This window comes from Mesocricetus auratus, unplaced genomic scaffold (genome assembly GCF_017639785.1).
Source record: "Mesocricetus auratus isolate SY011 unplaced genomic scaffold, BCM_Maur_2.0 Super-Scaffold_100019, whole genome shotgun sequence".
NCBI classification, from domain to species: Eukaryota; Metazoa; Chordata; class Mammalia; order Rodentia; family Cricetidae; genus Mesocricetus; species Mesocricetus auratus.
This window is the reverse complement of record NW_024429200.1, coordinates 2,357,307-2,373,651: the sequence shown is the minus strand read 5'-3', so window position 1 is coordinate 2,373,651 and position 16,345 is coordinate 2,357,307. Positions and strand designations below refer to the sequence as shown.

At 42.5% G+C, this 16,345-nt stretch overlaps 1 protein-coding gene across 5 annotated transcripts in view; it reads left to right on the top strand.

The window, feature by feature from the left end:
- The first annotated feature begins 416 nt into the window (after positions 1–416).
- The window catches only part of Ubn2 (ubinuclein 2), an 84,761-nt gene continuing 68,832 nt past the window's right edge, over positions 417–16,345 (top strand). For all 5 annotated transcript variants that reach the window (XM_040728787.1, XM_040728786.1, XM_040728784.1 and 2 more), the window contains exons 1-2: positions 417–872; positions 7,358–7,450. In XM_040728787.1, coding sequence (XP_040584721.1) covers positions 417–872; positions 7,358–7,450 — 549 coding nt within the window. The remainder of the gene's footprint in view (positions 873–7,357; positions 7,451–16,345) is intronic.

Genomic DNA, 16,345 nt, shown 5'->3' with positions numbered 1-16,345 from the left:
CCGAGCTAGTGGCGTCTCCGTCGCCACGGAGACGGGCCCGTCTGTGACGTCACTTCCGCCGGGCTGTCTGGCAGGCCGGGCTGTTGGGAGGCCCGGAGGAAAACTGAGCAACAGCCACGACGGTGGACGCGAGCGTCTCCCCGTGTGCGCATGCGCCCGCTCGGCGGCCTGCTTCTATTTATGTGGGGGACCCAACATGGCGGATGCGGCGACCCTGGCGATGGCGGTGGAGCCCGTCGGGACGTCGTAGCGGGGACGGGGACCCGGCCCGCACTCACGGTGGCGTCCGCGGGGACGGCTGAAGGTGCCGGAGGGCGGAAAAGCGACGGAGAGCGGAAGGAAAGGCGGGCGGGCGCGCCGTGCGGCGTCGAGGCGAGAGCCGGCTCGAGCGAGCGCCGAGGGCCAGAACAGTGGGGATGGCGGAGCCGCGCCGAGTCGCGTTCATTAGCCTGTCACCGGTGAGGCGGCGCGAGGCCGACCCGGCGGGCGCCGAGCGCGAGCCCCCCCGGCCGGAGCCGCAGCCGTACCGCGAGCCGGCCCGGGCGGAGTCGGCCCCCCGGGCTGACGCGCAGCACCCGGCGCGCGACAAGCCGCTCCCCCAGCGCGAGGGCGGCCGCGCCGAGCCGCCCATGGCGCTGCTGCAGCGCGAGCCCCCGCGGCCCGAGCCGCCGCCGCCGCTGCCTCCGCCGCCGCCGCTGCCCCTGCAGACGTCGACTGCCCCGCCGCGGGACGCGGCTTCCCGGGCGGAGCCGCCGCAGCCGCCGCGACCGCCGAAGGAGACGGTTCGCCTGGAGCTGGTGCTCAAGGACCCCACGGACGAGAGCTGCGTGGAGTTCAGCTACCCGGAGCTGCTGCTGTGCGGAGAACAACGGGTACACAGGGTCCCTCCCTCCCTCCTTCCCCTCCCGGCCGCCCCGCAGCCCGGGTGCCTCCGGACCGGGCGGCCCGCCTGCCCCGGCCGCTCTGCACTGGGCTCGCCCCGGGGGTGGCGCGGCGTGGCGGGGCGGTGGGGCGGCTAGACGGGGCGGGAGCTGGCGCGGCTCGGCCCACCTAGGTGGCCGAGGCTGCCGCCCCCCCTTCCACACACCTCGCCGTGCCCGGTTCTCCTCCGCACCTTTCGAAACCTCTGCAGCTTTTTTCTCCTTTTTCCTTTCTGTTCCCCACACCTAAACCCCGAGGCCCCGCGAGCCGTGCGGCTTAGCTTCTTGCGGCACTCCGTCCGTCCGTCGTTCCGGTGGAAGGGAAGCGAAAACCCTTGGGGGACACGCCCCCCGGGTCGGTCAGATGGGGAGAGATTGTGTGACCCCCCCCCCCTTCTCGGTTCATCCTCATCCTTCCTCAAACCCAGCTGTACCGGGCGCCAGGGCTGCTGAGATGGGTTCGTGGCTGGGTGGTGTATTTCCCTTGATTGAAGGGGAATTTAAGAGGATTTAAACGTTTTCAGAAACTAAAGGTTCCACGTTAGAAATGAAAAAGTGGGTTCGTTAATGTGGTTACGCTCGTGTTGGTAAATATTGTTAGCTTTGTGTGTGTGTTGAGTTTGTGCATATTGTCTCTGAATGGAAAGGTCTCCTGTCTTATTCGGTGGCTGTCTGATCACATTGAGTGGCTATCATTAGTTCGAATTGGGGTTATTTGTCCGGTGTAGTGTTTTGGAGCATGATGGAATGATGGGGAAGATGTTGGCTTTGAATTTAAAAAGAAAAAAAAACTTAGGAAAATACTTAGGTATACCGTTGAGGGAAGCGGTGAACAATGGGGATTAGGACAGCGGTTTGTCGGTGACTGTAATTTTTATTGTTGTGGGTTGTGATCTTTAGGGGGACGTGGGAGAGAGGCAGGCAGACAGACAGACATTGTCCTCTAGTTTAGCGACCGTGCTCTTTATTAGGCTGGGCTTTCTAGCAGGTCTAATGAACTCCAGAATTCATTAGTTCCTTTCATCAACTATCTTTGTTGTTGCAATGAAGGATTCTTAGTCAAAAGTCTCACGTTGAATAATATCATTAGCCTGTGTTCATTTTGTGCCAGATAATCCTTTGATGGCTAGTTACAAGTATTGTGCAGCCATCATTACTAAACGTTCTCAGAGAAATTGAATTACTATGGGTAGAGATCATTTTGGCCACTTTCACATAACATTTTGTTCTGTAGACTGCATTCAGAACTCTCTTTTCTTTAATAAACGTCATTTTTTGTCTATTAAATTGAAGCATTTTTCAAAGAAATTATACTTGACCTAATAGAAGTAGGTGTTCAATTTTTATGATTTGTGTAAGTCACAGATTCAAAACATTTTGTAGATGGGCTTGCTAGTCTGTGACCTCAGTGCTCTGGAGGCTGGAGTTCATAGTGAGATCCTGCCTCAAAAAAACAAAACCGGGTGACAAATGGCTCAGCAGGTAAGGGTACTTGCTGCCAATCTTGAAGACCTGAGTTCCATCCCCAGGACCCACACAGTGGAAGGAGAGAACCATCTTCTGCAAGGTATACACATACACACAAATAAGTATAGCAAAACTGCAAGACAAAAACCATCTTTAGATAAAAATACGTAATACTAGTTAGTGTTTTACCATGGTGCAAACACCATAGAAAGAACCTGGGCAAACCTAGATGGGTTTTTGTTTGTTTTGTTTTGTTTTCTTTAAGTTTTGCTTTTTGGAGACAGGGTTTCTCTGTGTAGTGGTTCTGTCCTGAAATTCACTCTGTAAACCAGGCTGGCCTTGAACTTAGATCCCTCTGACTTTACCTTCCCACTACTGGGATCAAAGGTGTTGGTACCACACCCAGATAACCTAGGTGTCTGTCCCCGCCCCCATAGTTAGCTATATGGTATTTAACTATTAAACTTGCTGTGTATTTATATTCTGTAGTATTTATCATTGTGTGTGATACATACTATTGTTTAATACATAGTATCAATTTAGGAATTTATTGACCCAAATTTCTTATTATATATTCAAGCATATATCTTCTGTAATTCCACAAAAGAATTTATTCTGGTGTCTTTGTTTTGTTGCTTTTTCTTTTTTTAATTGCTGTTTTTTGAGGTAGGGTTTCTCTGTATAGCCCTGGCTGCTTTGAAACATGCTCTGTAGAGCAAGTTGTAGTCTGTGGGTTTTTTTTGCTTGTTTTTGTTTTTGTTTTAAATGCATTATACTTTTTAAGCAAGTTTGCTGAATTTTCCTATGATTGGTCCTGCTTAATATATTTATTACCTAACAATGTATAAATAACACCTTTGTAAGTGAATTCTGATAGCTTCATAAATGAAATCCTAGAAGAGTGATCAACTGAAAAGCAAAACTGAATATTGGAATGTTTGGAAAGTGGTAAATCCCAAATTTTCTCCTCTAGAAAGTCTTTTATTTTTATTTTTCTAATGCTGAGAATCAAGCCAAGGGTCTTGAACATGCTAGGCTAGTGATACTCAATATCGCATGACTCCAAGACACTTCATGTTTTGTTTTTGAGAGAATATAATTTTAAGTTGCTTAAGCTGGCCTTCAACTTACTGTGTAGCCTATATTGGCCTTGAATTCATGATCTTGCTGTTTTAACCTCCTGAGTAGCTGGAGTTATAGGCCTGTACCACGAAGCCTGGCTCAGATTATTTTTAGAGTTATAGTCTTTTCAAAATAATTTTAAATTTGAGTTACTGGACTTGAATAGTGTACCTGTAATAGGCTAAGTAGAATTAGAAGAAAAAGTCTCAATTTTTAAAATAGCTGTATGTAAGGGACAAGATTTGCTTAAATGAAAGTGGGTAGCTGTGGGGTGTTAAAGACATTGTGTGTACATACCATTTGCACTCAGGTACATTTATATAAGCCCCTTCCTACCTGCTAATTGAAGAGAGAAATCCCAATTAATGGAAATACAGCTGGGTTTTTTCTGCATTTATGAGGAAAAGCAAAACCACCTTGCAGACTAGGTCAGCCCTTTTCCCTGCCCTCTCGGTGTAGTATCATGACATAATTATGGCGGCTCAGTTGGTGACTGAGGCATTGGAATCATCCCTATCCTGAAAGATTACTTTCTTCACCATTGCTGGCCAGAGTGCATTGTGAAGTAAGTTCTGGACGTGACAAATACATAAGAAAAAAGTTGAGTTCTTAGCAAACCCAGAATCAGATAACCTGAACAGCCTTTTGAGAACATAATGAGTTACATGCTTCCGGTAAAGAGAAAAACAAGTGATGATGGTGGTGATGTAACTGTACTTGTAGAGTTCTGTGGTATTCCATTGCTTGTCACTTGCCTGTGTTGGATAAGGCCCATGGAAGATTTGAGCATGCGCTCAAAGGAGAAAATCATTGCATTGACTTTACACATAGGTAGCTGATAATTTGCACTGGGGGAAATTTTTCTTGAGTTTTTATTGGAAAGTATGATACTTTGTGGGTGTTTGCTACTTTGAGGTAAGGGCTCACTGTGTAGCCCAGGTTAGCCTCAAACTTCTGTCAGACTTCCTGCCTCAGCTTCCTGAGTGCTGGGATTGCAGGCATTATTTTTAACTGTAAAGGAGAAGTGAGTTTGTTTTAATTTTGTATACCACACGTAAACGAGATTGATTTCAATGCCTGAATGAAGTATACAATTTTGGAATAGTGATACTCAGGATACTGAGGTAGGATTGTGAGTTTGAAGCCAACCTAGACTGTGTAGTGAAAACTCATCTTGAAAAAAAAGTTAGAATAATATTTAAAGGTGAGATGGAGATGACTCAGTGGTTAAGAGCATCAGCTGCTCTTCCAAAGGAGCCAGCTTCAATTTCCAGCACTCAAATGGTAGCTCAGAACTGTCTGTAACTCCAGTTCCAGGGGATCTGGCATCCTCACATATAACCCGCAAGTAAGACCTCAATGTACATTAAACAAACAAACAAATGTTTCTTAAATAGGTGATTCTTAGTAAAATTACAAATCTTTGTCTTTATATTTGCATATATAAAATGAGTCAGACCAGGTTGGGGAGAATGCTCAGTGGTAGAGCTCTTGCTTAGCATGTGAAAGGCTCTGGGCTCAATAAAAATGTCACAGAAACCCTGATCAGACATACTAAGGACCTACTAGTCTTTGGACTACGCAGTGATGGGAGGGTCAGTTTCTCACAAAGATGCTGATCGCTTTCAGTCTGAGGGAACTGCTGTGCCCTGGTGTGGCATTTACTCCTTAACAGTCTCACTTTGCTAGTTTGTTTCGTTTTATTCATAATGGCAATTAGGATAAGAGAGGCCATAGTATTATTACATTTAAAAATTTGAATCTAGCCGGGCAGTGGTGGCGCACACCTTTATTCCCAGCACTCGGGAGGCAGAGGCAGGCGGATCTCTGTGAGTTCGAGGCCGGGCTGACCCGATAGCCTCCAAAACAATACAGAGAAACCCTGTCTCATAAAAACCAAAAAAAATTTTTTTTTGAATCTAAAATCAACTCCTTACCTCTAAAGATCCCCCTTTATTTTAATGTGCTGGGAAGGATGACCTTTTGTCTTCATCTTGTCCATGTTTCTCTGTCATGTTTTAGACTAATGATATGTCAGTCTTTACGTCTAGGAGGAAGCACCATAGTACCAAATTCAGGTCTTTGTCTTGCTTGTAATGCATTTTTAATTATTTGGAGCTGCTAGATCAGCTTAAAAATTTTTTTTTGTTGTTTTGTTTTTTTTCAAGACAGGGTTTCTCTGTGGCTTTGGAGGCTGTCCTGGAACTAGCTCTTGTAGACCAGGCTGGTCACCACCTGGCATCAGCTTTAAAAATTAAACATCACACCTTTAATCCTAGGAGGCAGAGGCAGTCAAATTTCTGGGAGCTCAAGGCCAGCCTTGTCTACAAAGTGAGTTCGAGGACAGCCAGGCTGCTACACAAAGAAATTCTGTCTGGAAAAAGCAAAAACAAGAAAATAACAAAAGAAACCTTTAAAAATTTACTTTCAGATGGGTGTGATTGGGCACGTTTTAATCCCAGCACAGGGAGGGAGAATCAGAAGGATTCTGATCAGTTTGAGGCCAGTCTGCCCGGTCATGACCAGGGAGTTCCAGGTCATCCAGTGCTACATAGTAAGACCCTGTCTCCTAAAAACAAAACAAGCAAACAACAAAACCAAAGTAAATTTTCTAAAATTTGATTAAAAAATGTTTTTAAAAAGTAGCTCTGCCAGGTGTTGGCAGCGCATGCCTTTAGTCCTAGCACTCAGGAGGTAAAGGCAGGCTGATTGATCTCTGTGAGTTTGAGGCCAGCCTGGTCTAAAGAATGAGTTCCAGGATGGGTTCCAAAGGAATACAGAGAAACCCTGTCTTCAAAAACAAAAAGTAGCTCCTAGCTTTTTTGTTAATTGAAAATCATACATATGAAACATATCTGCTAAAATAGTATGCTCAGGTAAAGCCTGGCAACCTGAGTTGAATCCCCAGAACCCACAGAAAGGTGCAAGGAGAGAGCCAACTTGACCAAGTCGCCCTGTGACCTCCACATGGCTGCACTTGCCCCACCCCCATCGCTGACCTCCACATGTCTGCACCTGCCGCCACCCCCATCTCGCAGCACATAATAGTAACACAGTAACAGAAATGGTTTCTGAGAAGTAGTAAAATCAGGAAAGGATACAGTTTTATCTGTTTTGGCCCTGGATGGTGAATGCAAGATCCTTGCTCATTGTGTGTGTGTGTGTGTGTGTGTGTGTGTGTGTGTGTGTGTGTGTGTGTGTGTGTGTGTGTGTTTTAAACTGTATTTTAATCATTCTATACTGTTAGAAGGAAGCCATGGTGAGCTATTATACACACACACACACACACATAGCTATGTTAGAGGACAGGAGACAGGTACAGATACTCAAATAAAAACTTGTAAGCATATTATGAATCTTGATTCTATAATGAATAATTTGGATACCTTCTAATGGATATTTCATGGCTGAATCAGCCCTTTTTAGGGATAATATCAAAATAAAATTAATATTTTCATTTTTACCTATGTAGGTCTAAGGGAGAGATTGCTTTGTTTGGGACGGGGTGGTCATTGGGATGGTGGTTACAAGTGAGTCAGTTTTGATGTTGAATTCTTGACCATCAAAGAACTGTACGATTTGTTTAGGTCTGTTAATTACAGATACTTTCCTTCTGTGGCCATCACTTTTTAAAAATAGCTTTGATGTTTTTGACCTGCTTGTTTATGATAGGAATTTAAAGACAGAGTCAAATCTGGAAAATAATGCACTGGCTGTAGCTATGGAATATATAGTTTTGATGGGCTATTGAGTTAAACTGAACTGTAGTTGGTCTATGATTAGTATATGGCAGTCTAGTTGGAGTAGTTCTAATACTTGTGTTTCTTTCCACATTTCCTATGAATCAGAAGAAACTTGTTCATACAGAAGACCCTTTTACTGATGAGCAGAAGGAGAGACAAGAAGTGGAAATGTTGGCTAAGAAGTTTGAAATGAAATATGTGAGTATGATAGTGTTCACCGAGGTAATTTTACCCTGTTGGCCTGTTTTCTTTGTGTGGCTAGTTGGGAGGGCCTATAAATAGCAACTGCTTACTTATCTTGATTTCACAAATTGAAGCTGAATGAATGGTTTTGACAGCCAGACAGTTTTACAGGTTTGTCCTGACTGTGTTAGCAGGCTGCATTCATTATAGTCCTAGAACCTAGGCAGTTTGCCTGACAAATCTTACAATAAAAACGATTAGGTGAGTAATATTTGCCCCATCTCACAGATGAGCATGGTCAGCAGGCAGCAAGCAACCCAGCTGTGTATAGCTCTAACCCTGCTCCCCACCTCCACAATGGGGAACTGTTCTCTTGGTTCCTCATCCTTCATCCTTTTTAAGAGAGTGAGGGGGTCCATCAGGATAGGTGAAACTTTGTGTTGTATTTGCCTTAAATATTCATGGATATCCTATATTCCTTGCAAGAACATTAGTTCTTATTTTAATAGGATGTAAATAATACATTATAAAAATGTCATTTTCATATAGCATTTTCCTCCAATTTTTAGTATAAGTGACCATAGAAAGCTCTTATTACTATGCCCTGTTTATCCTATGACTTTAACTACTCACTTTAACGCCCAAGTGAGTTGAGAGTGAGATGTCTCTTCTGGTTCCTCTCCGAGCATTAGAAATGCTTCAAGAGATAGGATGTCAGTGCTCACCGGCATTGCCATTCGTGTTACCCTGAAAGTGCAATTCCAATTGGACTTGATACTTGTTGGCTTCTGCATGAGAGAAATAACAGGATACAGTAGAATTTGAGTCAAGTTTTATTTAGACTACTCTTTGCCACCAACAAATTATGCCCTTTGAGTGAAGTTACTTTGTTCCTTTTTAATTATTTGTGGGTTTTTTGTTGTTGTTGTTTGTTTTTGTTTTACGAGACAGGGTTTCTTTGTATTGTTTTGGAGGCTGTTGGTCCAGCCCGGACTCAACTCACAGAGATCCGCCTGCCTCTGCCTCCCGAGTGCTGGGATTAAAGGCATGCACCACCACCGCCCGGCTATTTGTTTATTTTTATTTTATGTGCATTGATGTCTTGCCTCCCTGTGTGAGGGTGTCAGATCTTGGAGTTACAGACAGTTGTTAGTTGCCATGTGAGTGCTAGGATTTGAACCCTGGTCCTCTGGAAGAGCAGTCAGTGCTCTTGGGAGCCATCTCTCCAGCCCCATTATTTTTCACTCTAAGCCCAGCTTTCATATCTGTAAATTGAGGTTGGTTTTTTTTTTTTTAAGAGTCCTTTGGGTATTTTTGTTCTGTGTCTCCTCACTAAAGCATTTGAAATGGTCGGTGTTATAAAAGAAAAGACGGACTCATTTGTAGTGAGGCTTTTTTGTTTTAAGACAGTCTCACTCTGGAGCCCAGGGTGGCCTGAAGTTCATCATCTTCCTGTCTCTGTCTCCTGCCTAAGGTTTCAGATGTTGAAGACTCTGGGTGTGTTTCAAGGTGGTTTCATGGTGTACATCATGCAGGGTGAACAAGGTTCATCTTAATGGATTTGACTTGCTCTCTTAGTTTATAGAACACAGCATAACTTGTGATGTTCATAAGATTATTCTTGGTGATTTTCTTACCTTTTTTACCCCACATGCCTTGAAAACTCCTATTTCTTTTTTATTTTGGTTTTTTGAGACAGGGATTCTCTGTGTAACAGCTCTAGCTGTCCTAGAACTAGCTCTGTAGACCAGGCTGGCCTTGAACTCACAGAGATCCGATTGTCTCTGTCTCCCAAGTGCTGGGATTAAAGGTGTGGACCACCACCACTCAGTGAAAACTCCTGTTTCTAGAATTGGGTGTAAAATCAGTAATGTCTGTGAAGGCGTCCAGCACAGTGGCTAGTGCCTCACATGGGGCTCAGTTAAAGTTAACTTTGATTCTGAGCAACTGCTTGCCAAGCATTTAATACTGCTGATGAATTACAACTTTAAACGAAAAAAAATCTGCTTCTTCTACCTTAGAGCTTTCATATATCAGTGTTCATGCTTAAATCAGTCCTAATAGTTTCAGATTTTTTTTTAAAGGGACAGTGATACATTTGGTGATCCAGAAGTAATTCTGAGGAGCCACATAAACAAAGTAGTTAAAGTGATCATAGTCTGGAACATGCCTGTAATCCCAGTTCTTTGAGGGCAGAGGCAGGAGGATCACTACAAGTTCTAGGCTAGACAAATTTGATTTCCATCCTGACTTAATATAAGGCTACAACCTGCTAAAACCCTATCTCTCTGCATCTCTCTTTGAGTGTATGTGTGTTTCTAAAAACACTGGGGTTTATTTTGCCATTGATTGTAAAACAAATATACATATATTAAACTGACATATATTTGCCAAGATGGCTCATCAGGTAAGGACACTTTCTAACAAGCTTGCTGGACCTGAGTTTGATTCCTGAAACTCATATGATAGGAAGCTGACTTTGGCAAGTTGTCCTGTGACCCCCCCCCCACATTTGTATCATGTGTACATGCCCCTTCTCCCAAAATAGGTAAATACATGTAAAATGTTCTCCATCTATCCACTAACCTATTTATTTATTTATTGGGGGCGGGGAATCTTACTATATAGCCTTAGCTGCTGGAACTCACAGACCAGCTTTCCTCTGCCTCGCAAGTGCTAGAATTAAAGTTGTATGCCACCATGCTCAGCAAAAATAAGTAAATAGATTGATAGATAATTTAAGTGATTATATACATCTTTTGACTTCACAACCAATTGTGAAGTACTTCTAACAGTCTCCTCAGATATGGTACTGGGAAGTGGTTATTATAAGAGCCTGTAATCATTTTAAGAAGTCTATCACTCATTGGTGATCTCTAAGTTCTCAGAAGCTAGAGCACTTGGGGAGCCTCCCTAGGTCTAGTTTTCCTGTTTTGTCCTTACATTGGGTATGATTCCTAAGACTCGGCTTGCAAAATTTTGGACAGAGTTTGGGCAAGCTTGTTAAGATCACTGCAAAATGAATTCTACTCATAAGACCTAGATAGCAGTGAATTTAGTGTTCTGTATAGACTAACATTGGTCTGCAACCAGACCAGATGTGGTAGTTCTCTGAGTTCGAATGCATCTATATAGCCTTGCTCCAGAACATCCAGAACTACATAGAGAGTCTTTAAAAACAAAACTAAAATAAAAAATTGTAGTGTGGAATCAACCCACTATAGTTGTAGATTCTGCCTCTGTGGATTCAACTGAAGATCAGATATATTAAACAAACAACAAAAAACAAAAAGTGCACCTGTATTTTACATGTGAAGACTTTTTTCTTAGTTTTATTACTTAAACAATCTAGGTTCATAGCTATATAACATTCACATTGTGTTAGATGTTATAAATATCTAGAGCTAAAGAACACAGGATACAAGTGGGGTATACATATATATCAACAAGAGGTCATTTTATATAGGATAGTTGAACATTTGGAGATTTGGAACCAATCCAGGATATAAAGGGTTGAGTGTATATTAAAACATGAAATAATCGGCCGGTAGTGGCTCAAACCTTTAATCCCAGCACTCGGGAGGCAGAGGCAGGTGGATCTCTGTGAGTTCAAGATCAACCTAGTCTACAAGAGCTAGTTCCAGGACAGCCTCCAAAGCCACAGAGAAACCCAGTCTCAAAAAAAAAACAAAAAACAAAAAAACCCAACTTTTAGGAAGAGGGACATCTGTTTTGTTTTGTTTTGTTTTGTTTTTCTGTGTACTCTTGACTGTCCTGTCACTTGTTCCGCAGACCAGGCTGTTTTCAAACTCAGAGGTCTGCCTGCCTCTGCCTCCCAAGTGCTATGATTAAAAGGTGTGCAGAGAAAATAAATCATGTTCAAACACAAGTTTTTTTTGGTCTAATTCTGATCACTTGATTTGTTGAACCATTTTTATTGTGTGGCCTCTTTGAGCTAAATAGAATTTCAACATCTTTAAATCTCTGCAGACCTATTGTGAAACAGCAGATTTAGGACATGTGGAAGATTTTACACCCATAAGTGATGATTATCAAAGTGTATGTTAGTGTGTCTGTACTGTTGACTGTTTCTGCTGATTTATTTGAAACTATGTTCCTTTATTGGAAGGTTAAAATCTGCATGGATTAAAAAATGCAATTGTAGAACATGTTGAAGCTTTGTAACCAGGGTGCTTTCTCTGGTTGTAGGTTGAAATCCTATCAATTAATGTCCTGCTGTTCTGTCTGCCATAAGTGATCAGTGAATGTTAGTGCCATTTTATTGTCACAGAGGCAGTGGGGGTCCTGTGCAGCTAGGAATGTCTTGTTTGTTTTTCAGTTTACTGATGTTGTAATCCCTCAGCATTGGCCTGAGATACTGATTATCAGGTTAAGCCAGTACTAGTGACTCAGTAGGTAATAGTCTGAGTCACTGTGGGGTGCTTGGAAAAAGAACTTTAAAGAGGGTTCTTCATTTGAGATGTAACAAAATGGAAGGTTTTGTTTTGTTTTGTTTTTGAGACAGGTTTCTCTATGTAACAGCCCCAACTGTCCTGGAACTAGATTAGACCAGGCTGCCTGGAACCTACCTCTGCCTCCCAAGTGCTGGGATTCAAGTCAAAGTGTGCACTTGCACCCGGCTCAAAAGGGAAGATTTTAAAATTTATTTCCGTAAATAAATTTTGATTTTTATACTTGATGTGTAAACTGTACAGTATAAAAAGGGTCTAGAAAATTATGGATTAAGACTGATTGGTTTCAGGGAACAGCCTTTGGGAAGATACTGAAAAAGAGTGATTCAGAATGGGTGTGTGCAGAAGGGAGGACGCACTGCCAGTTTGTCTGAGTTCCTTTAGGTGAGACTTTAGGGTTTCAGACTCACAGTGTATATGCTGCTCTTGGGCATCGGTTGACTGTTGTTCAAGGCAGACGTGATGGCGCATGCCTGTAATGTTAGTATTTGGATGCTGAGGTAGGGAGGACAGCCGAGGCTGCACAGCAAGTTTCAGCTACGGGGCTGGAGTTGCAGATGTGTAACTGCCTTGTGGGTGCTGAAGTCACTCCCCCAGGTCCTCTGAAAGAGCAGCAAGTGCTCCCAACCGCTGAGCCGTCTCTCCAGCCACGCTTTTAAATTAAAAATGTATTTAATGTGCTGTGTGTTTGTGTCCACACATCACATGTGTGGCTGTCAGAGGACAACTGTCTTTTTCTCCTTCTACTCTGTAGGTCTTGGGAATCAAGCTTAATTGTCTGGCTTGGCAGCAAGTGTCTTTACCACTGAGCCATCATTGTTGGTCTTCAGATGTTCAGTAAATACTCTTAATGTCCTTTCTGTGAATACCCTTAGTTGTAAATAAGTTTTAACAAATTGCTTTTCTTACTTCCTATATTTATAGTCTTTTGCCACATTGTTTTTTTTTAATGGCTGTTAGCATTGGATGGTTATGCCATAGTTGATATGATTTATAGTTAACATCATTTGAGCTATTATTGACAGGACTTTAGTGAGATTACAGATTAATATTAGTCAAAGCTTAAATTATTTTTGAATAATCTCTTTAAGATTCACACTTAAAATTAAAAGGATTCACACCTATTTATTAGCACTTCTATTCTGCTCTATTGAGCACTTATGATTAACAACAGTCATTTTTAGTGGCAACAAGCTGGTAACCTTGACTAGACACACATGCTCCTAAGTCCAGTTACCAATAAGCTGTTTGCTGTTCTGTGTTTGCTTATCACAACAGACTGGATTTGCTGTTTTGCTTTTAGATGTCTCCAGGCAAATTATAGTCACTTCGTTGTACCTTGCTCCCCTGCCTGAAAGTATTTGATGGAAATAGTGGTTGTGATTTTAATTAGCATCCTAGAGAAACGGTGAGGCAGCAGGATTCACTGAGGAGTGAGAGTCCGTAGGAAGTGAGTGTGAGCCATGTGCTTAGGGAAGGGTTTAGTGGATCAGAAGCCCGTGTCAGAACATTGCGGAAGAAAGGTGGCTAGGCAGTCAGGTAACATGCAGAAAGCTTTGAGTGTGAATAGTAAGGCTTTCAGGTGTCTGTAATAAGGATGTTTCTGAGGCAGGAGACTATAGGAAGTGGTATTTTTGAAATAGTCATTAGATGTAGTAAGGGTAAAATTGAGGGAAATGAGGCAAGCCAAGGAATTGAATAGATTTAGGTAAAAACAATGACCAGCTTTCTAGACCCAAGTGTTAGAATGGAAGGAAGTGAAGGTGTGACTAACCCTATAAACAAAGGTTCTTGGGAGAGAGACTTGAAGTAGAGATGTTAATTCTTAGTTTGACCCCAGCTCTGATTAAACAAACAAACAAAAAAACTAAAAAATTAGAAAGGGGAGTTAGAGAAGGAAGGTAGATAAAGAAGAAAGAAAAAAAATGACAGACTATAAGGTCAGAATTATTGAGGTAACATTTAACTATTACTTAACATTTTTACTTGTACAACTTGGTGACTTTTACTAAATGCATGCAATCTGTGTCACCACGGTCGTGTAGGCCAGTTTTATCTTCCCACAGTTTTGTTTTTGTTTTGTGTATCATTGCAGACAGTCCTCTACCTCTCTGGCCCCTCTAGTCTGATTTTGTTCTGGAGGTTTTTGGTTTTCTGACATTTCCTGTAAGTGGGCCTTGCCTGTGTGTGGCTTCTTTGAGAGTCATCTGTGTGTTTCGTGTGTCGGTGGGTCTTCCAGTGTTTTATTCATTCAGCAAATGAGGGCTATGGTGATGTCTTCAGGGTTGGGGTTTTTTCTATAGAAGATCTTTTTTGGTTTTCTGCACATGTGGAGGTCAGAGGATAAGCTGACCAAATGCAAGTCACTAGACTTGGCTGCAGCCTGACTCACTGGCCCCAGTTTTCAGTTTTCAACCATTACCCATAAACCTGCTCTTAAAAAAATCGAACAGCATACATTTTATATTGACATATAGTTTCAATCTGGGCATGTTGACTTATCCCTTATAACCTCATCACTTGGGAAGCTGAGGCAGGAGAATTGTCACAGTTGTTCAGGTCACCCTTGGGCTATGTATTAATAATTTACCTTTCTGGGGGTTTTGTTTTGTTTGATTTATTTTGTTTTCCAAGACATGGTTTCTCTGTGTAGCCTTGGCTGCCCTGGAGTTCCCTCTGTAAACCAGACTGGCTTCGAACTCAGAAATCTGCTTGCCTCTGCTTCCTGAGTGTTGGGATTAAATGTGTGTGTCACTACTCCTTGGTGTGACAACTCATCTTAAAAGATGTGTGGGCAATGAAATGACTAGCAGATACAGGCATGTGCTGCCAAACGAATGACCTGAGTTTGATCCCTGGAGCCCACATAGTGGAAAGTGTAGCCTTTTTCTCCCCAAGTGCCGTTTTCGTTGCCTTTAGTTTTCATTAAAGACACATTGCATTAAATGTATAAATCTTTATAAACACTTAGCTTACATTGAAATCCACCCTGTGAGAACTGGAACCAAGTGACGGTAGAGATTCACATCTCCCTTTCTGCAGAGCCCATCGTGGCTCCATTCCTTGCTTTCCTTTCACCTAAACAGGATGGGGAGATGGTGCAGGGATGCTTAAAAATCATAGATGGATTCAGATCTGTAAATGTAAATATGGCTTACAAAATGAGGCTTAAAACAGAACTCACATACTTGTGTTCATGGTACCAGAGGAAGGCTGCTTCCTGTTTAAACTATTTATCCCAAGCTTATATGGAACTTTGAGAGTTCAAGAAACATTTTGTATCTGAGATATAATGCGTTCTATGCTGTGATCAGCCAGGGTCAAAGTAAAGCAATTGAATAATGCCATCTGCAAGAACTGGTTTGTGTTGGTTTAGGAACATTTCATTTAAAAATAATTATAGATTCACAAGTATGAAATACAGTATAGGAGACTCTTGATACTCATCACTCAGCTAGATACTCCCAGTGGTTATACCTCACATAACTGCAGTCATCAGAACTGGAGAATGGAAGCCAGACGGTGGTGGCACACCCCTTTATTCCCAGCATTCGGGAGGCAGAAGCAGGTGGATCTCTGTGAGTTCAAGACCAATCTGGTCTCATAAAACTAAAAAACAAACAAAAAATGGAGAATGGACCTTGGCACAGTACACTTGAGAATAGGCTAGACAACAGATCTTGATCTGAGTTTACCAGCTCCCATGTGTGCTTGGTTTTCATATTCCTGTATGTGTATGTGTGTAATTATATAACATTTAGGTATAACTTTTAAGAATAGTTTTTGGGAACTGGCGAGTTGGTTCAGCGGCTAAGAGCGTGTAGTGCTCTTGCAGAGGACCTGAATTTGGTTCCCAGCATCCACATCAGGTAGCTCACAACTCTGTAATATCAGTTCAGAGGATCTGATGCCCTCTTTGAGGGCACATATACATGCATGTATACATGCAAACGTGTGTGTATGTGTATGCACACTCTCTGTCTCTCTGTCTCTCTCACACACAGAGGCATATAACACATACTTAAAAAGTAGAAGAAAAGAGGACTGGAGAGGCTCAGTTGTTAATTAAGATCCCTTGTTGATCTTACCGAGGATGCAGATTTAGTTCTCAGAACCCATAATTAACTCCAGTTTCAGGAAATCCAGTGTTCTCTTCTGACTTCTGAGGGAAACCAGGCATGCACATGTGTACATACATACATGTAGACAAACACGTGTTTTTAAAGAGTAACTTTCATTTAGTGTTGATGTGCACATGCAGGAGGCAAATGTGGAGTCAGGAGAACTCTGAGAGTGAGTTCTCTCCCTAGGCTTATCTAGGTGGATTTTTCTCTTTATTTTGGAGACAGGGTAGCTCTTGCTGTTCTAAAACTCACTTTATAGACCGGACTGCCTTGAATTCACAGAGATCCACCTGTCTCTGCCTCCCAGTACTGGG